The sequence below is a fragment of the Protomyctophum parallelum genome, assembly GCF_964188405.1.
Source record: "Protomyctophum parallelum genome assembly, chromosome: 21".
NCBI lineage: Eukaryota > Metazoa > Chordata > Actinopteri > Myctophiformes > Myctophidae > Protomyctophum > Protomyctophum parallelum.
Window position 1 is genome coordinate 7,689,306 of NC_139713.1, and position 24,730 is coordinate 7,714,035.

The 24,730-nt window shown below is 44.8% G+C and overlaps 1 protein-coding gene across 1 annotated transcript in view; it reads right to left on the reverse strand.

The window, feature by feature from the left end:
- The window catches only part of fcho2 (FCH and mu domain containing endocytic adaptor 2), a 107,566-nt gene that overhangs the window by 40,875 nt on the left and 41,961 nt on the right, over window positions 1-24,730 (reverse strand). The window contains exons 7-14 of the mRNA XM_083794106.1: window positions 22,940-23,038; window positions 16,213-16,309; window positions 4,123-4,167; window positions 3,086-3,158; window positions 2,843-2,873; window positions 2,307-2,363; window positions 1,572-1,629; window positions 447-628 (exon numbers count right to left, since the gene is read on the reverse strand). Coding sequence (XP_083650232.1) covers window positions 447-628; window positions 1,572-1,629; window positions 2,307-2,363; window positions 2,843-2,873; window positions 3,086-3,158; window positions 4,123-4,167; window positions 16,213-16,309; window positions 22,940-23,038 — 642 coding nt within the window. The remainder of the gene's footprint in view (window positions 1-446; window positions 629-1,571; window positions 1,630-2,306; window positions 2,364-2,842; window positions 2,874-3,085; window positions 3,159-4,122; window positions 4,168-16,212; window positions 16,310-22,939; window positions 23,039-24,730) is intronic.

The window sequence follows — 24,730 nt, forward strand, 5'->3', positions numbered from 1 at the left end:
GCCTCTGGACAGGTCCCCCCAAAAATACACAATCCCTGATTGACCGAGCGACGGAGTACCGATTACAGTACTTGTGCGCTCTCTGCTCGCACAAGTAATGACTGGGTGGGGCATGCATTTCCAACTTGCATCGTTCCAAGTTGCTAGTATACACACATACAGTACTTTACAGCTTAACCCATTCTGAACGGGAACCCATTTTGGTGTTAGCATCATGTTATGCTTTAGCTATTGAAAAATAGCAGATCTACAAGCTCATAGCGCGCCACCGAGTGGTGCGCTACGAGCTTGTAGGTCTGCTATTTTTGAAAAATCGAAGAACGACTGACATTTTTAGAATCTGATCTCAGGTCAGAATGGGTTAATCAGACCAGTGTGTGTCCAGTGGAAACCTCGTATGAATCTGATCTCAGGTCAGAATGGGTTGTGATAAGGCCGTAACGTACCGTGGAGGAGAGAGGTGGAGACAGCATGATGTTTCCGATGGAGGCTTTGAGCTCGTCGATGGTAGCCCGGCTCTGGTGCGTGCCGTTGTTGGGCTGGACGGGCTTGATCTCCACGTGGAACTTCCGGGGCTCGTCCTCGTCCTCCGAGTCACTCGACGAGTAGAAGGAGTTCTCTTTGGCATGTGAACGCACACGTTGGTTAAGGAGTCAGGACACTTCAGGTGGTCGCACACTTTTGTTTCGGAAAACAGACGAAAAAACGAAGCTAAAAATCTGAAAAAAGTCAAAAAACGCAGCTAACAATCCGAAAAAACGCAGCAGTGTGCAGGGTCCTTTACTGTAAGGTCTTTACTAAAAAAAAAGATCATATTTGAACTGACAAGCACTTGGAATTGTTGGAGTTGAGGAATGACATTTAGTTTGACTCGATTGCGCAGATAAAACATTGTGAAAATAGCCGACTTACAAGCTCACAATGGCTTGCATTGCGAGGCGTTGTTGTGAGATTGTAGTTCGGCTATTTTCGCAATGCACGCCTTGATCTTTCTCTCATAATATTAGACAATTTAGCATTAAAAAGGTATTAAATGTGCTTACATTGAAACGTTAGAAATGTGCAGATACTGTACACAAACACTGCAGTGAAATTTGTTCTCCACATTTGACCCATCTCTTGGAGCGGTGAGCCGCAGCCAAGGAGCGGTGAGCTGCAGCGATGTTACTGCTGCTGAATTAGTTACATTTTCGCTAGAAACACTATCAAATATAAGTGACTATCTATCATAAACGATAGAGAGACACCTCCCCGACAATATCGCCAAGACAGTTTGCTTATTTTTGGACCACAATTCTCATATGAGACGATATTCTCCATAGAGAAAAACGTCTGTGAACCAGGGGATGAGCGAGTGACGTCAGGACACTCTAGTCTACAGGTTCTTAAAACTCTCTAACTTCTTCATGTCAAAGCCACCCCAAACTGTTTGAAAACAAACACACAGGAATAAATATGTATTGATGTCTTAGAGAGAGATGAACCCCGAAGATTAATTATTAATAAGGAAATAAGAGGAAAACATTTTTTTTTAAATGGTAAAAAAACAAAACAATGGAAGAGGATATCATTATTTTCATTTCCTTCTGGTCTGATACAGAAGCCCTCCGCATCCACCTGGGGGACATTCTAGAAGAGGAAAAAATAAATACAGTCAAAAAGTATATTCATGTACAGTTTGCACTCTAGTATCTATTCACAGAGAAGAAAATAAATACAGTGAAAAAGTATATTCATGTACAGTTTGCACTCTAGTATCTATTCACATAGAAGAAAGTGTGACAGAATGCCGTTTTTATCTGGATTTGACGCTCATATTTTCCTTTAACCCATTTTGACCTGGGAAGGATTCTACAAAGGTCTTCTAAATCCTGACAGTTTTCTGAAAAACCTCATGTTTCTATGTCATTCGTTCTCAAACTTTTTCATGTCAAGGACCCCAAAAATATATGTAATTGGCTGCCGACCCCCCCATCTGAAAATATGTTGTTCCAGGGACCTTTCCAGGAGCAAAGATTTGAGTTAAATACTTTCGCTCTGAAAGCATATATATATATATTCCAAAGTTGCGCCACATTTTCACGATTTTTCAAAAATAGCAGACCTACAAGCTAAATTATAACGTAATGTTTAAAACACCAAAAGGGGTTCCCGGCTCCCGCCCAAAATGGGTTAAATTAGCTGGCACTTTGATACAAGAACTTACAAGTGTAAGTATACTTACACTTACAAGAGTGTGTGTGTGTGTGTGTGTGTGTGTGTGTGTGTGTGCGCGTGCGTGCGTGCGTGTGTGCGTGTGTGCTTACAGCATTCTGGAAGTCAATGGCTCCATAGAAGCCCGGTGGAGCTCCATTGGCAGTGTTCTGTAGCCACAATAACAGGGAGGTGAGAGATAAATTATTATTATTATTATTATTAATCCATTGGCAGTGTTCTGTAGCCACAATAACAGGGAGGTGAGAGATAAAATATGTACAATAATGAATTAATAGTATAGTACATAATCATGAATCCTTTTGAACTGTTCACTACAGTGTCTCAAAATTAGGAATTAGAAATGTTATTCTGACAGAGGAATAGGGACGGTTTCTTCTTACACAATTCAGTTATATTATGTAGAATAGTAAAATACATGTCAGAAGTCTTACTAATAAGAATAAGAATAAGAAGAATACATCAATTCATTCATTTTAAGTAGTAAGACAATTAATACAGTATAACAAGATAAATATTAGAATAAAATCAGTTAAAACATTGTCAATAAACAAATCTTAAAAATAAAAATAATAATAAAATCAGTTATGAAATCCAGATGTTTCTCTGAAAACGAAAGTATACTTACACCAACAGCAGGGTCAACTTCAGTCGATTCTCTGGAGAGAGAGAGAGAGAGAGAAGAAAAAAAAAGATTATATATATATATATTTCATTAAATGTAGAAAATAACGGGACGTAAAATAATGTGTTCAACTAGGACTACATAAGTAGACCTAAAACTACTCCTAAATACTCTTTTATAATTATGTCTCCATATGGCTGTGTTTGCTCGCTGAAAATAATTTGCAAACAGAATGTTTCCACTCACGTGGAGTCTGTGTCCTTAGTGTCTTTTCTTCTGCCTGGGATGGCGAAGGGTTTCCTCTTCCTGGGTTTGGCACCTTCCAACACACAACACAGAAAGGTATGATCGGTATCTATCGTAACTTTAAATCATTTGCATGAAAAGTAGAACAAAATGAATCAAGTCTGTGGGTTCTATTTTCCCCCGAATGCTCACCCATTATGACATGGATGCTATAGTGTTCACTGTTCATGGTCTCAATGTAGTAACTTTTTTTTAAAACATGAAACTATTGGGAGAAGCAGCTGTTTCTGCAGCTTTTATTCTCAGAACGGTCTAATTTGAATAAGTAGCATTTTTGGGGGTTGATTTATGCCTTTATTGATATACTGTAGGTAGACACTAGTGTGACAGGAAATGGGGAGAGAGATGGGCGAAGACCGAAGACAAGCAAGCAAAGCAAGACAAGCAAAGGTCGTCGGGATCGGGACTCAAACCCGCGACACGCTGTCAGGCTAGATTACCAGCCTACTGTAGGTGCCTGAACTGCTAGGCCAGCCCAAGCCCTGAATGATCAGATTGATAATATGTGACCAGATTTTACTGAGAGACTGCAATCGCGCAAATTCCAGCTTTTCACCAGAGGAGAAAAACTTTGTATTTCTTTATGAGTTTATAGCACAAACAGACTCTTCACATACTACAGCATGTCTGAAATAAGTGTCAGAGCTGAAATGGACATGTAAATATGAAATAAATGCTTAAACATGTAGCTATAGGTGTAATGTTAAAGACCACAGAGGTGAACCTTTCAAGCCTGTTTTCTCAACTCGCTGTTTTCCGCAAGACATTCTCTATAAGCCATATCTCCAAAACTGGTGGGTCAAACTGAACAACCAATATGTCAATTTGAAGCTATGATTCCCTGCTTTCATATGACATGGAAATCAATGGCAGTCCCTCAGTCAAATTTAGTTGTCTCAGGCTTAATAACGTGTTGTAAACCAAGAGTGTCATGGAATCTATCGTCTATGTTAACGAGATGCCATGTTTTCACCTACCTTCAGTGGCGATAGATGCGTTGCACTCCTCAAACTCAATGGGTCCTAAAAGAGACACACAAGAAAGAATAATCCTTTATAGTTTGTTTGACCTGGAAAGGACCTCCATGGCCTACTGCTGAGAATGCTGTGACTGTACATCACGCAATGATCGCACGCACGCGCACACACACACGCGCACACACACACACACACACACACACACACACACACACACACGCACACACAAACGCACACACACACACACACACACACACACACACACACACACACACACACAAACGCCAGTCAGGCGTGCTCTTATGGAAAGCATATACAAACATGGCTGGGTTTTGGATCCCGCGGGGTAGACAGGGTCAACCGTGGAGTCAACTGGTGAGCGCTCAGACCGTCACCAACCTGACGTGACACCGAGACACAACTCTGCAGCACTGCTTTTCAGCCAGTGTTGTCTTTGGCAGCAAATTTAGATTTTAGTCTTTTGAATTTAGTTTTAGTCACATTTTAGTCACCTGGAATGTTTTACTGTTAAGTCTAGTTTTAGTCGACTAAACGTCATACGATTTTAGTCGACTAAATCTACGGTTGATTTAGTCGACTAAAATGTGTTATGGCGGGCCTTGATGCCGTCGTAATGACGGCAAGTGATTTTACACTCGCTGAAAATAGCTGATCTACAAAAAATAGCTGAGCTTGTAGATCAGCTACTTTCAGCCATGCAACCAATTGTAAAATGACTTATACTGGATCTCTTGTCCACTATAGTCCCTTCCTAACATTTTAGCCTTGTTTTTATTTGTTGACGAAATTGTCAGTATATTTAGTCTTGGTTTTAGTCCTCATAGCTTAGTTTTCATTTAGTGTCAATTTAGTTTTCCTCAGTGAAAAAAGGTAGTCGACGAACATTTTTCGTCTTAGTTTCAAGTCGACAAAATCCAACACTGGTTTTGAGCCAGTGGTCCTTGATGGGGGTTCAGGTGGTCCCCCAGCTAAATGATGGAGAGTTGGTAACCAAATGGACCCTTATAGATCTTTAACTCTTGAAGAGTGTTAAATCAAACCAAATGGTCCATTTGGTTTTCATTTTACGCTCTCAAGAGTTCAATTATTGTTAAACATCTGCATTACTTGATTTACAAGAAGTCTACACACAATTAGCCCATTCTGACCTGAGATCAGATTCATACGAGGTTTCCGCCGGACACACACTGGTCTGATGAACCCATTCTGACCTGAGATCAGATTCTAAAAATGTCAGTCGTTCTTAGATTTTTCAAAAAATAGCAGACCTACAAGATCTACAAGCTCATATCGCGCCACTCGGTGGCGCGATATGAGCTTGTAGATCTGCTATTTTTCAATAGCTAAAGCACGACATGATGCCAACACCAAAATGGGTGCCCGGTCAGAATGGGTTAGAGAATGTGGAAGAGTTGTTATTTTGACCAGCGTTTGCCTGTAATCTCTCCTACCAACATCAATACAGCATGGAATTGTGGACAATAATAATTATCCAACAATAACAAAATATTGAGGCAAAAAAACCTCATGGTGACAGATTTGACTGAGAGCCTGCCATCGCGCAAACCTCCAGCTTTTCACCAGAGAAAAACTATTTTATTAATTTTGTATCCAAAATGAGTTATTAGCACAGGCAGACTCTTCACAGAAGTGAACCCATTCAAGCCTGTTTTCTCAACTCGCTGTTTTCTGCAAGACATTAGTCTGTAAGCCATATCTCCAAAACGGCTGGGTCAAACTGAAGAACCAATATGTCAATTTGAAGCTATGAAAAAAAATAAAAAATCCAATGGCAGTCCCTCAGTCAAATGTGGCCATGGTGGTCCATGTGGCCATGGTGGTCCATGGCTCAAATACTGAAAAAGGGGCCTCGATATGAAAATGGTTGAAAACCACTGTCGTAGAGTCACTCTGCAATGACATGGACATACACGCACGCACACACACACATACATACGCGCGCACGCACTCACAATACGCGGCAAAATCATTAATGTATGGGTTCTTCTCATGAAAAACCACTGACTTAGATACATGAATTATCAGGCTCATAAAGCAATGAAAACTCTAGATGAGAGCATTAGATAGAGGCTCGCTGCTCACACGTCACAACTAACCCTAGTATGCACACAAGCGCGTGCACGCACGCACACACACACCTCACTAAAGCCTACTGCAAAAATGGACATAAACAAGACTACAATTAAACGGTATTTAAGTACAAATTCTTTCACAAGCTCAAACGTTGTCCCAGAACAGCCAGTGAGATAACACGCACACACACACACACACACACACACACACACACACACACACACACACACACACACACACACACACACACACACACACACACACACACACACACACACACACACACACACACACACACACACACACACACACACACACACACACACACACACACACACACACACACACACACACACACACACACACACGCATGCGCGCTCTCTCTCTCTCAACTTGGCCCTAACCTGACAAGACGTGATGGAACCAGTGAGCAGGTTCCTCATTCAGTCAAACCGGAGTGAGGATGACAGATATTGCAATTAACGGTTTCACCACTTAAACCCTATATACTTCAATGAGCGGAGTCCCCCAGGGGTCTGAACCTGGCCCTCTTCCTCTCCCCCTCCGCCCCTGTGGGTGTGCACCATATCCTTTCGCCCTATTATGACATGCCTAGAAAATGGACGCTTAGGGATCAAGTGGTTAAACTCAAAGCAAAACAAAACAAAAACTAAAAGGTCAAAGACGCGCAAGTCAAGCACCACGAAGACAAAAAAAAACTACAGCTGCTTTATTCTTTTTAGAGACAATTAGATGCATATTGAACCGAACCTGATTATTTTAAGAGACAATTAGATGCATATTGAACCGAACCTGATTATTTTAGAGACAATTAGATGCATATTTAACAGAACCTGATTATTTTAAGAGACAATTAGATGCAGATTTAACAGAACCTGATTATTTTAGAGACAATTAGATGCATATGAACCGAACCTGATTATTTTAAGAGACAATTAGATGCATATTGAACAGAACCTGATTATTTTAGAGACAATTAGATGCATATTGAACCGAACCTGATTATTTTAGACAATTAGATGCATATTTAACAGAACCTGATTATTTTAAGAGACAATTAGATGCATATTTAACAGAACCTGATTATTTTAGAGACAATTAGATGCATATTTAACAGAACTTGATTATTTTAGAGACAATTAGATGCATATTTAACCGAACCTGATTATTTTAGAGACAATTGGATGCATATTGAACCGAACCTGATTATTTTAGAGACAATTAGATGCATATTTAACAGAACTTGATTATTTTAGAGACAATTAGATGCATATTTAACAGAACCTGATTATTTTAGAGACAATTAGATGCATATTTAACAGAACTTGATTATTTTAGAGACAATTGGATGCATATTGAACCGAACCTGATTATTTTAGAGACAATTAGATGCATATTTAACAGAACCTGATTATTTTAGAGACAATTAGATGCATATTGAACCGAACCTGATTATTTTAGAGACAATTAGATGCATATTGAACCGAACCTGATTATTTTAGAGACAATTAGATGCATATTTAACAGAACTTGATTATTTTAGAGACAATTAGATGCATATTTAACAGAACCTGATTATTTAAGAGACAATTAGATGCATATTTAACAGAACCTGATTATTTTAAGAGACAATTAGATGCATATTTAACAGAACCTGATTATTTTAAGAGACAATTAGATGCATATTTAACAGAACTTGATTATTTTAGAGACAATTAGATGCATATTTAACAGAACCTGATTATTTTAGAGACAATTAGATGCATATTTAACAGAACCTGATTATTTTAGAGACAATTAGATGCATATTTAACAGAACCTGATTATCTTAGAGACAATTAGATGCATATTTAAAAGAACCTGATTATTTTAGAGACAATTAGATGCATATTTAACAGAACCTGCACAACAGCAGCCAACAGCGTTCACACTTAATTTGCTGCTCATCAATATTACATAGGTTGGCTCGGAGCCTTTGCACTCAGAGCGTCACGCTCACAGCGCGTCACCACAAACATTTACACAGGCTTTAAAAGGTGATGGGTAGTTAGCTAACACACACACACACACACACACACATTGCGCTCACGGTCATGCACCCACAGTGTGCGTACATTTAGTGTGTTTGTGCATCAGTGCATGTGTGTGCGTGCGTCGCACACACACGCACTGATGCACAAACACACTAAAAGCTACAAACAGACACACACGCACACACACACACACGCACACACAGGCAGTCACGCACACTGCAGACATCCTGCATGCACTAAAAGCCGTGGCAAAACCAAAGGAAAGAAGACCTTGAATGAATGAATGAATGCGTATGCCATTGAATGAATGAATGAATGAATGAATGCGTATGCCATTGCCAACTACGAATATCGATTAGTTTGGTAGGCAATAATTCTATTGTCACATTCGTGACGCATTGTGAGCTTGTAGGCGGGCTATTTTCACTTTCACTTACACAAAAATATCACCCCCAAAAATGTGATTTGTTATAATAATTAAATGCGGTCGCATTTAATTATTATAACAAATAAATCACATTTCTGGATACATATAGGGTAGGTTTTTTTTGTAAATTCTGAAAAGGTTTAACAACAAAAATCTTGTATTTGGATCCAAATTCATCTCAAATGCGGTTCTGTACTGTGGCTATATTATATATATATATATATATATATATATATATATATATATAATTATTGTTTTTTAATTTGGTTATCCTAAATGTGACGAGGATTGAGAACCACACACACAGTCTATTGAATGCCAGACACACACAGCTGTTTGTTATTTCTATAATTATTACATTGTTGAGGAGCATCGACGGAGCGATTTATTGTGCCGTTGTGTGACCTCGCTGAAAGCCAAACACTGACTGACACACAGGAGAGAAAAGGTCTGCCCGCTTTTGAGAGCGCTCGCCCTTTGTGTTTATCTTCTTAAAAGCTAATGCATGAACGCCAGGACGTTGCAGACTGTGTTTTACAAGCAGACGAGAGAGAGAGAGACAGAGAGAGAGAGATAGAGAGATGGGGGTAGGGGGGGGGGGGGGGGGGGCCCGTGGCAATATTCCCGATGCAACCAACATGCCTTGACCTGAAAAAACAAAGCTAATGATATTTTAGCTCCACAACGTAAATACAGTACAGTAGCCGCGGTCAAAAGCAGCAGGGGGTCTTCCCCATGGGCACGTCCACTCACCCACTCACTCACTCACCCATTCACTCACACACTCACCCATTCACTCACTCACTCACCCATTCACTCACACACTCACCCATTCACTCACACACTCACCCATTCACTTACACACTCACAAGCAAGCAACTTAACCCATTCTGGGCGGGAACCCCTTTTGGTGTTTTAACACACGTGTTACACTTCAGCTATTTAAAAATAGCAGATCTACACCGAGTGCCGCACTATACGAGCTTGTAGGTCTGCTATTTTTTTTAAATCGTGAAAATGTGGCACAAATCTTTGAATATATATTCTTTCAGAGCGAACATTTTTAACTGAAATAAGTGCTTCTGGCGGGGTCCCTGGAACAACATATTTTCAGATGGGAGTCGGCGGCCAATTAATTACATATATTTTTGGGGGTCCTTGACATGAAAAAGTTTGAGCACCACTGACATAGAAACATGAGGTTTTTCAAGAAAACTGTCGACAATAATTCGACATCAGGCCTAAATGGGTTAAAGCAAGAATCGCGGCATTGTTTCCGCCATCGCCGTATGCCATGTATGGCCGGGGCTGAAAAGCGCAAGCAAGCGTGGAGTCACGAGAGGCACGCAACGGAGCACGCCAAGCCGAGTGGATGATGCAGAGGAACCCACAACCGGCGGACGAGCGAAGCTACTCTACTGTGCAATATCAGGGCTCTTCTCCACCAGTGAGTACACACACACACACACACACACACACACACACACACACACAGCACTGACACGAATGCCTGTGTGTGTGTGCGTGCGTGTGTGTGTGTGTGTGTGTGTTTTCCGCTCCAATCAAAACAAAGGCAAAGAGGCTCATTCAAGAGCTTTCTCCCACGAGAGCGACGTGACGAGGCGGGTGTGTGAGCGAAACAGACATGCACGTCGCACGCACACACACACACACACACACATATATGCGTGCGCACACGCACACACACACACACACACACACACACACACACGCAGGTACTTAATGAAGCGCACGGCATGTTTAGAGAAGAAGAATAAACAAACATTAGCATAATCATTCGAGTCTGACCTCGGCTTTGTTGCATCAGCTAATGATGTCACTAAACCAAAAGTAGATATACTTTTAACACTATATTGGGCTTCATTTGTGTCACCGCTTTTAAACCCCTTATCCCTAAACTTATTTTTTTACTATTTTGAAAAACATTTTTGAATAGTTCAACTAGCCAATCTACATTGACACGTTGTGAGCTTGTAGACTGGCCATTTTAACTATTCAAAAATGTTTAGCAAAATAGTAAAAAAAAAAAGGCAAAGAAGTTTAGGGATGAGGGGTTTAGCGGTGACGAAAATGGAGCCCATAATGTATGCCACACACAAGCGAAATCCCGGGTTTATTGCTTTATAAACCCACTTCACGCCAACCCGGGAAATGTCTCTTAAGTTACTGGAGAATTGTACAAACCCATCTGCAGATTCCTGCGAGACGATGGGACGATTTGTGAGACGTTGAGTCACTTTGGCCAGACTCTGAGATGTCCTAACAAGAGCTGCACTAAACCTAAACCCCAGACAGAGAAGAGAAGAGCTGAAGGCAGGACGTCCCAGACGGTGGATCTAAGGAAAAGACCATCCAAAGCCCTAACCACCTACGATAATGAGTCTATAAACACAAGTGCAGGCACGCCAATCTTCCCATAACGTGCGTGCTGCAGACAGTACAGAGGGGACTGTTCTGTTTGGGACGTCCTATAACCGTGCGTGCTGCAGACAGTACAGAGGGGACTGTTCTGTTTGGGACGTCCTAACCGTGCGTGCTGCAGACAGTACAGAGGGGACTGTTCTGTTTGGGACGTCCTCTAAACGTGCGTGCTGCAGACAGTACAGAGGGGACTGTTCTGTTTGGGACGTCCTAACCGTGCGTGCTGCAGACAGTACAGAGGGGACTGTTCTGTTTGGGACGTCTCCTAAACGTGCGTGCTGCAGACAGTACAGAGGGGACTGTTCTGTTTGGGACGTCCTAACCGTGCGTGCTGCAGACAGTACAGAGGGGACTGTTCTGTTTGGGACGTCTCCTAAACGTGCGTGCTGCAGACAGTACAGAGGGGACTGTTCTGTTTGGGACGTCCTAACCGTGCGTGCTGCAGACAGTACAGAGGGGACTGTTCTGTTTGGGACGTCCTAACCGTGCGTGCTGCAGACAGTACAGAGGGGACTGTTCTGTTTGGGACGTCTCCTAACCGTGCGTGCTGCAGACAGTACAGAGGGGACTGTTCTGTTTGGGACGTCCTAAACGTGCGTGCTGCAGACAGTACAGAGGGGACTGTTCTGTTTGGGACGTCCTAACCGTGCGTGCTGCAGACAGTACAGAGGGGACTGTTCTGTTTGGGACGTCCTAACCGTGCGTGCTGCAGACAGTACAGAGGGGACTGTTCTGTTTGGGACGTCTCCTAAACGTGCGTGCTGCAGACAGTACAGAGGGGACTGTTCTGTTTGGGACGTCCTAACCGTGCGTGCTGCAGACAGTACAGAGGGGACTGTTCTGTTTGGGACGTCCTAACCGTGCGTGCTGCAGACAGTACAGAGGGGACTGTTCTGTTTGGGACGTCCTAACCGTGCGTGCTGCAGACAGTACAGAGGGGACTGTTCTGTTTGGGACGTCTCCTAACCGTGCGTGCTGCAGACAGTACAGAGGGGACTGTTCTGTTTGGGACGTCCTAAACGTGCGTGCTGCAGACAGTACAGAGGGGACTGTTCTGTTTGGGACGTCTCGTCAACAGACTACGTGCACTGTGGGACGTACTCTGTTTACACAGGAAGAGATGGCTTTCTATTCCCTCTAAACGCTCTCTCTGCGAGGAGAGGGAAGCATGCGCTCACGCATGAGTGGAGGATTGTTTTTTTTTTTAAATTGCATATGCTTCACATGGCCGCTAGCTGCGAGGGGAGGGGAGGGGAGGGGGGGGGGGGGGACGGGCAGGGGTGGAAGGGTTTGCGTGTCTGGCCCTTCGCCAGTTGACAGCTCAGCTGGATATCAGTGAACACTGCCAACCTCCCCCCCCCCCCCCCCCGCCTCGCAGCGTGTCACTTTGGAATTGTTTCCGCATAGAAAGTTTATTCAACCTCTCTCCCCCCTCTCTCTCTCTCTCTCTCTCTCTCACACAATCTCTCTCTCTTCTCTGTCCCTCTCCTCCCCCTCTCTCCATCCCTCACTCCCTCTCTCTCTCTCTCTCTCTCTCTCTCCCTCTCTCTCTAACAATCTCTCTTGTCTCTCTCCCTCTCTCTCTCTCTCTCTCTCTCTCTCTAACAATCTCTCTTGTCTCTCTGTCTCTCTGTCTCTCCTCCCCCTCTCTCCATCTCTCACTCCCTCCCTCTCTCTCTCTCTCTCTCTCTCTCTCTCTCTCTCGTCTCTCTGTCTCTCTCCCTATCCTCCCCCTCTCTCCATCTCTCACTCCCTCCCTCTCTCTTCTCTGTCTCTCTCCCCCACCTCTGTTTCTCTCTCCTTCTCCCCCTCCCTCTCTCCCCCCTCCCTCTCTCCCCCCTCCACCTCCCCCCCCTCCCCCCCTCCCTCCCCCCCTCCCCCCCCCCCCCCCCCCCCCTCTCTGCTGTGTCATCAGGGGACAGGCAGGTTATTTTCCTGACAGGGCTGAGACTGCTGTGTGATCCCTAATGAACAGCTTGATACCAAGTGGAATTCTCTAACCGTTCCTAAGCCTTTAAATGTGTTGTCCCAACAAGCCCAGCCCACCACTCGCCGGACGGACGGACGGACGGACGGACGGACAGGGGTCAGCGCTCTGTGTGCACACACACACACACACACACACACACACACACACACACACACACACACACAGAGGAGACGGACGGACAGACAGACAGACAGACGGACAGGGGTCAGCGCTCTGTGTGCACATGAGGTGATACCGCACAAGTGTCAAACTGTCAACCAACACACAACAACAACAACAACTTGGAACTGAAAGAATATATATGTTCAAAGATTTGCACCACATTTTCATCATTTTTCAAAAATAGCAGATCTACAAGCTTGTAGCGCGGCACCGATGAGCTTGTAGATCTGCTATTTTCTGGTGATACCGCACAAGTGTCAAACTGTCAACCAACACACAAGAACTTGATCTGAAAAAATATACGTTCAAAGATTTGCACCACATTTTCATGATTTTTCAAAAAATAGCAGACCTACAAGCTCGTAGCTATATGAGCTTGTATTGTAGATCTGCCATTTTTTCAATAGATAAAGCATAATATAATGCTTAAAACACCAACAGGGGTTCCCGTACAGGATGGGTTAATCAAACTAATTGATTACTGTATATAAAAAAGTTCATGATAATTGATCATTTCAGAGAGAAAGCGAGTGAGTGAGTGAGACAGGGGAGGAGAAGGAGAAGAAGGAGGGATAGAAGTGGAAGTAGTCTTAAGTAGGCTTTGGTGTTTTCTCCTGATTACTGTGGCATGGCAAAGTTTACACAAGAGTTCTGGCCCCGTGAGCAGGACCATGGAAGCACAGGGTTCTATAGGGGCAGCGGTGGCCCAACGGTTTGTGGAGCGCTCTTGATATCGGAAGGTCGCTATAGTTCGTATCCCCGGACCGGCACGTTAAAAATGACCACCGCTGAAGTGCCCTTGGACAAGGCATTGAACCCCTACCATGAAATGCTCTATGAGCAGGGCCTGGCTGTAAACCAGTTCTTGAGCTTAGTCCAGTTACCCTGGACCCTTTCTATAGTTGAGCCCTGAGCCCGTGAGCAGGACCATGGAAGCACAGGGCGGCGGGCGGCCTATAGAAACACTCACACACTGACTGCACCTCACAAGGACGACGGGTGAATCTTCTTAGAACTTTGACCAACGGAACGCGTTCCTCCAGCTCCTCAGGCTTTCACCTCGCGTAGTGATGTGGTCTGACTCTGTGTCAGTGTGTCAGGACTCATCACCGTGCATAGTGATGTGGACTGTTTCTATAGACCAGGGGTCCTCAACTAGAAATGATGAAGGTCCACAAATATTTTTTTGAATAAGACCGAGGTCCGGTCCCATGCGCGGCGTCCATCGGAGAGCGGGGCTCTATGCCCGTTTAGTATGGTCAAGCCAAGCTTATACAAATCAGATCGCCTTCCACCCAACCAATAATGGGGTGCAGAGTGCAGGCCCGGAGTGGAACTCCAAATCAGGCCGGGAGTTATACGCCCTGGCAGGCCACACTGCGCGCGCGCATAGCGCGCGCCAGAATTTTGGGGGCCCTTGGGGGACATTTTGGGGGCTTTGCAGCAATTTCACATGAGAAATGTACCATCTGATGTTATTTATATTATTAACTTAAAAAAAAGTTGGGTGGTCCGCGGTCCGGTCGCGGACCGCGGACCGCCAGTTGAGTACCCCTGCTATAGACCGTTCACTGAGGTGTGATTTCAGCGACATTTAGAGGGGCAGGTGCTGCACAAAAAACATTTTCTTTTGTGTTTGTTTTTTTAAAGGGAACATTGCTGTCCAGAGGGCAAAGGGCAGGTGGTGCTCTAGCAGCCCCCTAGTGTCTATCTGTGCACGCCACTGTGTGATTCGCTGTGTCCCTTTAAGCCTCGGTTATTGCGTGCCGGTGCGTGTCGTGCTCCTGCTCATGCAGTGAAATAAATAGCAGATCTACAAGCTTGCCGCCCCGTCCCGAAAGTGGAGCACGGTGAGCTTGCATGTCTGCTGTTTGAGGGCATGCAACGCGCCGGGCGTGCAACCCAAGCCAGTATACATAACCCATTCTGACCGGGCACCCATTTTGGTGTCAGCATCATGTTATGCTTTAGCTATTTAAAAATAGCAGATCTACAAGCTCATATCGCGCCACCGAGTGGCGCGATACGAGCTTGTAGGTCTGCTATTTTTGAAAAATCAAAGAGCGACTGACATTTTTTTAATCTGATCTCAGGTCAGAATGGGTTCATCAGACCAGTGTGTGTCCGGCGGAAACCTCGTATGAATCTGATCTCAGGTCAGAATGGGATAAGTCAGGCCTCTGGCGGGTCACATGCTGCTGCCTGGCCCGGCCTGGCTGAAGTGGAATGGAAAGGAATGCAGAGCCTGCCTACCTTTACTGCACATTACTGGGGCTGGCTGTGATGGACGCCCCCCTCCCTCCCTCTGTGATGGACGCCCCCCCTCCCTCCCCCCCCTCCCTCCCTCTGTGATGGACGCCCCCCCCTCCGTCCCTCTGTGATGGACGCCCCCCTCCCGCCCTCTCTAATTGCCCCTCTTTATTTTTACGCTGACCTCAGATACACTCTAAAAGCACTGGTTCTCTCTTTTTTTAGTTTTTAGTTTTTTTTGAGCAGTGCACACCTGAGGACGATTCTACAAAATGTTGTGTTCTAAATCCTGACAGTTTTCAGAAAAACTCATGTTTCTCATGTCAGTCGTTCAGCGTTCTCAAACAATTTCATGTCAAGGACTCCCAAAAATTTGGCCGCCGACCCCCCATCTGAAAATATGTTGTTACATCATAAATGGTGCATTCATATAGTGCCTTTATCCAAGGCGCTTTACATAGATTGTGCATTACATTCACACACACACATTCATACACCGATGGCGGTGGAAACCATGCAAGGCACCTGCAACCAGCACATCAGGAGCAATTAGGGGTACAGAGACTTGCTCAAGGATACTTCGACACTAACTCTGGGGGAGCCCGGGTTCGAACTGGCAACCTTGCGGTCACTCTACAGACAGGTCATACCTGGTCTCTCCTTCCCCGTTCCTTTGCTCTCGGCCAGCTTCTGGATCAGGCTCTCCACCGACGTGTTCTCCATGTTCCTCACAAACTCATTGTGGACCTACAGCATGCAACACAAAGAGGACATCTCATCAACACGTTTCTATACCAGTGGTTTTCAACCCCTTTCACATAAAAACATAACACAAACCTCTTTTATGGTGCACTATTGCTTTCAGATAATACAGGATACAGGATTGTGTGTGACACTGTGGTCCCATGAAGTAGGCCAGTAGGGAATTCATTTATAAAAATAAAAAAAAGGAAGAAAAAAAAAAAAACGTTGAAATATGGAGATAAATGGAATAATAAATGGACAGCATTTTTTATAGCGCTTTCCTCCAAAGCGCTTTAGAATGTACTTCACATTCACCCACTCACCCATTCACAATTTCACACACACACACACACACACACACACACACACACACACACACACACACACACACACACACACACACACACACACACACACACACACACACACACACACACACACACACACACACACACACACACACACACACACACACACAGATTAGGGGTTCAGAGTCTTGCTCAAGGACACTTCCACACATAGCCAGGAGGAGGAGCCTTCAGCCCTTCAGATAGCTTCAGAGCTACCGCCGCCCCACGAAATACAACGCTTCTGCCCGATAGCAACTATATGTGAATGAATATATATATATACACACATTTATATATATATTTTTTATGTTGAAGGTAGGACTGTTTTCTTGAAAAAGCTATGTTTTTCTATGTCAGTAGTTCTCAAAACACTTTCATGTCACTTTTCACGATAAAAAAATAAAAAAAATAAAAATAGCAGACCTACAAGCTCATAGCGCGCCACTCGGTGGCGCGCTATGAGCTTGTAGATCTGCTATTTTTCAATAGCTAAAGCATAGCATAATGCTAACACCAAAAGGCTGCCGCTTAATCGGTCCAGCGGTTTTGCTCAGAGTCAGCACTGTTTCCCTCCTACAGTCACATGTATGGACACAACATGCTTACATAATACATTCAGCCATCATTCCATCCCGGGTCTCCAGATGCCCCCCAAAAAAAGATAGGATTCTGTTTTGTTTGTTTGTTTGTTTTGTGAAATGTGCAGTTGTGTGTGTGTGTGTTTTTACTGGGGGGGGGAGGGTGGACTTGGATATTATATATGTATATATGTGCGTGATACTGGAAGCCCCCCCCCCCCCCCCCCCTCTCCCCCCACCCCCAGTGTCCCTGTGGCGAGGTGGAGTGCATTAGCCCTTGGTAGATATACAGGGGTGGGGGGGGATGTGGTCGGTTGCCGTGGAGAGAGACAGAAGGAACACTCCTTGTGTGTGTGTGTGTGTGTGTGTGTGTGTGTGTGTGTGTGTGTGTGTGTGTGTGTGAGAGTGTGTGTGTGTGTGTGTGTGTGTGTGTGTGTGTGTGAGAGCCACACGCGAGCTGTCAAGTGCAATGGGGAGGGAGGGAGGGAGGCTGCTGTGGTGGTGGTGAGGTGATCTCATACAGTACATGCTATGTTCTCCATATGCATCTAGATATACACGCGACGCACGCATACACACACACACACACACACACACACACACACACACACACACACACACACACACACACACACACACACACACACCTCCTCTCCAGCTTAATTAACGTTTCCTCACACACACACTGAACATGCATCTGCCTCGTAGACAGACAGAGGCACGCATAGCGCCACTCACACCTGTCTCTGTGTGTGTGTGTGTGTGTGTGTGCACACACACACACACACACGCCATCTCCACTTTACTTCCTGTTGTATCCGTGTGACGTACAGTCTTAGAGTATATATTAATAGAGACAGTTGGTATAGTGCTGACGCCTCACAGCTAGAAGGTCCTGGATTCGATTCCCGCTGGGGGCGTGTTCTCTCCTCCGTGCCCATACCCTAGGCGGGGTTGGCGAAAGGGCCTTTCTGTGTGGAGTTTGCATGTTCTCCCCGTGTCCCCGGCCTATAGGGTAGGTACCCTCACAAAAACATGCAGTAATCCTGGTCACTAAACTGTCTCCCCCTGGCCAGCCTGATGGAGGGGAAAGGAACTGGTTGGAATAACGTGTTCCTTCCACGCGCTACGTCCAACCAGGGAAACTCCCCCCCGTCAGGTGTAAAGGAGCAACTTGGACACTCAGGCATGAAGGAAGCATGAGTTCAAGTCCGTTGCTCTCCCCATGTCCCCCATATAGAGCGTCGCAGTCCCGCCCCCTCGAGAGACCCGGAAAATAAATCCCCGTTCATTTTCCTCATAGACTTTTCAGAAAGTATTTATTTAAAGACGTTTACGCCCACGAACAAAGCCAACTCTTGTCGTGACAAATCATGACAACAAACACAATATTTTGGACCAAACAAATAATTCGTAGGACGCTTATAAGGTCTTTAAATAAATAAGTTTTGAAATGTGGGAAAAATGCATTGGAAACTATTTCCTGGGCCTGGCGTCGTCATGAAAGGGGGGCGGCACTGCGACACTCTATATGGGGATGAGGTTAGCGGAGGGTGTGTAGAGCCCAGGATCACATTAGATAATTGACACAGGGGTGAAAAGTGGGTTACACAATCGTGGGATATATTTTTTTTTTAAAGAACAAAAAGAATCACACCAGTGTGAACCAAGTGGTGCAACTCCCGTCTATTGGTTCTCTGTATCGTTCCAATTTGTATCGTTCCAATTTCTTCTCTGTATCGTTTGCGTCCAGCAGGTGGCAGCCATGTCACATACTTCTCTCGTTCCAATTTCACGCATGCGCACACCACTCGTGCTCATGATACATGATACATGATACATGATACATGCGGACATTGCTGGATGTAGAAGTGGTTGCACCACTTAAAAAAGACAGAGGAAACCCTGAGGCGAAATGGACATAGTGGCCGAACTTGGTATTGCAGCTCGAGCCAGTGCTGGTCCGTTGACTATCATTGCGCACGTTCATGTTATTGGGCCCATGACACTCTGAGAGTGTACACATGGAACCAAATTTGACCAGATTTCAGCTTTTCACAAATATTTAAATCTTCAGAGCGTAAAATTTGGTTTAATTTTACACTCTCAAGAGTTAATGATCTAATAAAACTCTCCATCATTTAGCTGGGGACCACCTGGAACCCCCCTCAAGGACCACTGGTGGTCCCTGTAGCTGGGGACCACCTGGAACCCCCCTCAAGGACCACTGGTGGTCCCTGTAGCTGGGGACCACCTGGAACCCCCCTCAAGGACCACTGGTGGTCCCTGTAGCTGGGGACCACCTGGAACCCCCCTCAAGGACCACTGGTGGTCCCTGTAGCTGGGGACCACCTGGAACCCCCCTCAAGGACCACTGGTGGTCCCTGTAGCTGGGGACCACCTGGAACCCCCCTCAAGGACCACTGGTGGTCCCTGTAGCTGGGGACCACCTGGAACCCCCCTCAAGGACCACTGGTGGTCCCTGTAGCTGGGGACCACCTGGAACCCCCCTCAAGGACCCCTGGTGGTCCCTGTAGCTGGGGACCACCTGGAACCCCCCTCAAGGACCACTGGTGGTCCCCGGACCACTGGTTGAGAACCAATGACCTAGTCAACCCACTGGGCCGAAAACACTGTTCCATACAGACGCACGTTTCTTTAGTTTACGGTAGGATTGTATCATCATCATAACAATAATCTAAAAAATATATACAAAGCATATTGCTGAAATATACAAAGATGTCCCAATTATTTATGGTTCATAAGTTGACATATCCTATTTGAGGAAAGGCTGCTTCTTATTAGGAAGCACAGGGGGAAAAAAACATATCCCATAAACCAAGGATTAGGGTTACACAATGCCATGAATTACTCACAGATGAACTGTGTGTGTGTGTGTGTGTGTGTGTGTGTGTGCGTGCGTGCGTGCTACGTGCGTGTGTGCGCGTGCGTGTGAGCGTGCGTGCGTGCATATGTATATGTTTGTGTGTCATTTTGTTTGTGTATTCTTTAATCTTGCACAAAGAGGTCGCTAGTCTTCGTGACTACAGAGCTGGAGAGACACGTAGTGTTTCTGAATAAACACTCGTCTATAGTCTAATAGCAATGATTACTATCGGAATATAGAGCCGTTTAACACTGTTTTAAAGCTGTTTTTCAGCTAAATGTTTGGCTGACAAACAGCTCACAAGATCTTCCATTTGCGAATGGGTTCGACACATTTTGAAAGATGTCAGTACTTTTACTTTGGAGAGTTAGGGGACATCTCCATTCACTTCATGAGGCCAGTCCAATGGCGGCTCCGTGCGGCTATCAGGGTCGGTCGGCTATGGGGAGCTGAAGGGAGCTATGGGGAGCTGAAGGGAGCTATGGGGAGCTGAAGGGTATTATGGGCACATCTAAGATTCCATGCGCGGCCAAAGGAAGCCGACTCCCGACGTCTTTTCCGGGTTTTTAGACCGCAGGTGGATGGAAAAGAAGCTCCACCCACGCGGCAGGTTTCCATCCACCAGCTGTCTAAAAAAAACGTAAATGACGCAAAACACAGCTTCTTCTGTCCGCGCATGGAATCTAAAGTGTGCCCAGGCTGGAAGAGTGACAAAGTCATGCAGGCCCGGAATAAGTTGGCAGAATGCACTGGACTCAGGCAACGGCCCAGCTTTAATGACCATAAATCCCTTTATTTTAGATAGTTTGTTAGTAATAAGTACTACATAAACATCACAGAGACTTTAGTTGTCACTGTACAATACTTTAAGACAGCTGTCATGTTGCACACACGTGCCGAAAAATTCCTGAGATTTGCGGCGCTCTCGTTGAAAACAATGCATTTCAAACTCCAGCTTGTCACACTAGCTCGAGCGCAGTTTTCTGCCCCCTCAATGACACTCTTCTAGTCTACACCACTCTGCTCTCTGACCTAACCAGCTATAGGCCTCAGCTACTCATGGTGGAGCTCTGTCTCCCCCTGTGGACACAGATGGCACTGCAGCAGCAGCTTAAAAGGGACAGCAGAGTGATCGTGTGCAGTGGTGGGAAAAAGTACTGAAATGTTGTTGTCACTTGTCAGGTAGGCTGGTGTATTTCTGTTAACGCATTCTGACCTGAGATCAGATTCATACAAGGTTTCCGGCGGACACACACTGGTCTGATGAACCCATTCTGACCCGAGATCAGATTCTAAAAATGTCAGTCGTTCTTCGATTTTTCAAAAATAGCAGACCTACAAGCTCGTAGCGCGCCACTCGGTGGCGCGCTATGAGCTTGTAGATCTGCTATTTTTCAATAGATAAAGCATAACATGATGCTAACACCAAAATGGGTGCCCGGTCAGAATGGGTTAAATACATTGACCCACTTATTGACCCACTGAATGGGTGCAAAGTTCCACTGTCCACAAATGGGAGACAAATATTTACAAAAATATGAAAAGAATGCAGGATCTACAAGCTCATATCGCGCCACCGAGTGGCGCGATACGAGCTTGTAGGTCTGCTATTTTTGAAAAAAATCGAAGAACGACTGACATTTTTAGAATCTGATCTCAGGTCAGAATGGGTTCGTCAGACCAGCGTGTGTCCGGCGGAAACCTCGTATGAATCTGATCTCAGGTCAGAATGGGCTAGATGACTAGAAAAACGGAAATCAAAAATGTACCGTCAGAACTCAAAGGTGACGGCTGGAAGGCAGCGCTGCGTTTGGATTGGTGGAGAGAGGAGAGTTTTGATCAGTTTTTAATTGCTCGCTATCAGAGGCAGAATGGAACGCTTCCTGTCTCTCAGTTAGTTGATTACGCAGATCAAAGGCGACACTAATTGACGTGACACACACCGAGCGCGGTGTCAGGTCAACTAGACACCCGCCCCGCCCACAGGAATGTGTAGTGTGTGTGTGTGTGTGTGTGTGTGTGTGTGTGTGTGCTTGTATCACTATATACTTGTATACGGTGTAGTAGAATTTCAGACTTGTGAGGCCATTTGAATGATCAAGATTCAGATTGGGGTAAGCTTATAGATCGTCTATTTTTGGAGAGTGACACCTGCACAGAACCATAGCATAAAATGGAAAGGAAAGGTACTATGTTTACCCAGGGTAACTGGACTAAGCTCAAGAACTTGTTTACAGCCAGGCCCTGCTCATAGAGCATTTCATGGTAGGGGTTCGATGCCTTGTCCAAGGGCACTTCAGCGGTGGTAATTTTAACGTGCCGGTCCGGGGATACGAACTAGCGACCTTCCGATATCAAGACCGCTCCGCTGCCTCTGGACGGGATCTCTTCTCCACTAGTCCCTCCCTAACATTTAGTTCTACTGGATCTCTTCTCCAGTCCCTCCCTAACATTTGTGTTTGACAAAATTGTCAATATATTTAGTCTTAGTTTTAGTAATCATGGCTTAGTTTTTATTTCGTTTTCGTCAGTGAAAAAAGGTAGTCGGTGTACATTATTTTTTGTCTTAGTTTCAAACTGTGACACGAAAAATTGCCAATCTACAGTATAAGCTCACAGTGAATGTGTTATTGTGTTGTGAGCTTGTAAATCTGCTCTTTTCCAGTTTATTTTCCAGCTATTGTCAGCTATACTTTCAATGCGTGCGTAAAATGCTTATGTCCTCATCACAAGTAAACAAACCTGTGTGTGTGTGTGTGTGTGTGTGTGTGTGTGTGTGTGTTTGTGCGTGTGTGTGTGTGTGTGTGTGCGTGCTCACCTCTCCTATTTGAATGTGTGTTTCTTCAACAGACTGTGCGTATGACTGAATGATCTCCTGCATGTGAACGATGTGGCTTTCTTCAATGTCCTGAAATTTCTGAAAAGAAAAACGAGAAAAGAGTCAATTCTTCATGTACAGCATACTGACTTGGCTGTACGGCGGTGTCGCACCACGGAAATCTCACTATTATGGGCTATTTTCAGACTTTAAAATAGAAATATAAATTGTGCGGGCTGGGGATGAGACTTCAAATCAATATCACCATTAATTCAAGACTTTAAGGTTGGGTCTATAATGCATCATAATCACATTCGTAATGCATTCTCTAACATAAGGTCTCCAAACACTCGTTTTGAGCAGTTGAGACGAATAAAGTCCATAACAATTATCCATAATAATATATAAATTATGGATGGGAAGGGGTCAGGACAGGCCTTTTCAGGGAGGGGTCAGAAATGTATTTATGGACATAGAATGATGGTTAATTATGCATGACAACGGTTTGCAACGACCATTAATGTGTGCACAGATATACAGACACAATGTGAACATACACTGTACAGGTCAGAAGAAGTGAATAATATCACGGGTGCAGTACTTAGTTTAGACAGTTTTTGGTTTAGACTAGTCATTGCCATTGGTTAGACCAGTCATTAGTCCTACAACTACAACCTATCTCAAACCCTCACCCTAAACCTAACCTCCCACGGGGCAGCACACCTGTGGGTGTGTCTAACATAGGTACCTACCAATACTGATGAATGTCATTTTGAGATTGAGGCGGAAACGAGTGGAATGGTACTGTAAACCTAACCTTAACCCATGGGGTGAGCACACCTAAACCTAACCTTAACCCATGTCTAACCAATGACTAGTCTAAACTAAGTATGCACCCCTAATATCACAGAATGAACGTCACTGACTGTGCCATAAGATACTGCAGAGGTGTCGCTGAATGGAATGTCAAAGGCAATATCAACACCACCATGTCCCAATGATTATAATATTGTTTAACGAGAAAGGAGAACAGAAACAGACAGACAGACAGACAGACAGACAGACAGACAGACAGACAGACACGAGTTTGAATATTACGGAGATAGGATAGGTTTCTGCCTTGACAGCGACCAAAGTAGCACATCCACAGATTCCACACCCTTCAACATTATGACATTCAGTAGTGGAAAAACTAGTAACACATTCATTCCCGGGGCGAGTGAGCGAGCGGCTGCGCCAGCGAGCGTTCGATCATAATAAAAAACACACACACCACCAACAAAGGAAGTTTCACTTCCCCGTTCGTTCTGTTCCCTAGCTGCCACTTCCTGTGTGCCGTGTGTCAATGTGGGTGGTCTGGTAATGAAGATGCTCCGTGAAAACATGTGACAAACATCTTTGAGCGTGTATGTACAGTATTCTATGTACGGTTGTACCAGACAGTGCAGTTATCTGGGGTGGGCTGCGTCCCAGAGGGTCTTATTAAGACCCTCTGGCTGGGCTGGCTGTCCTCTGGATAAGAGCGTCTTATCAGTGGTCAGAGTGGGCGTGTCACATTTGGCGGTAAACTCCACCAGAACCGTCCACGTCGGGTGGAAACCTCACATCTTTTTTTCAGTAAGACGTTATGGTTGATGTCGGGCAAAAACCTCTTATCTACATATTTTAAAGTGATATTTCACCTTAAAAAACAAAAACAAAACACTTCTGGTCATTTTATCGTCTACTCAGGTTTATGTGAACCCCAGACCAGACCAGACCAGCCCAGACCAAAACTAGACCAAGACCAGA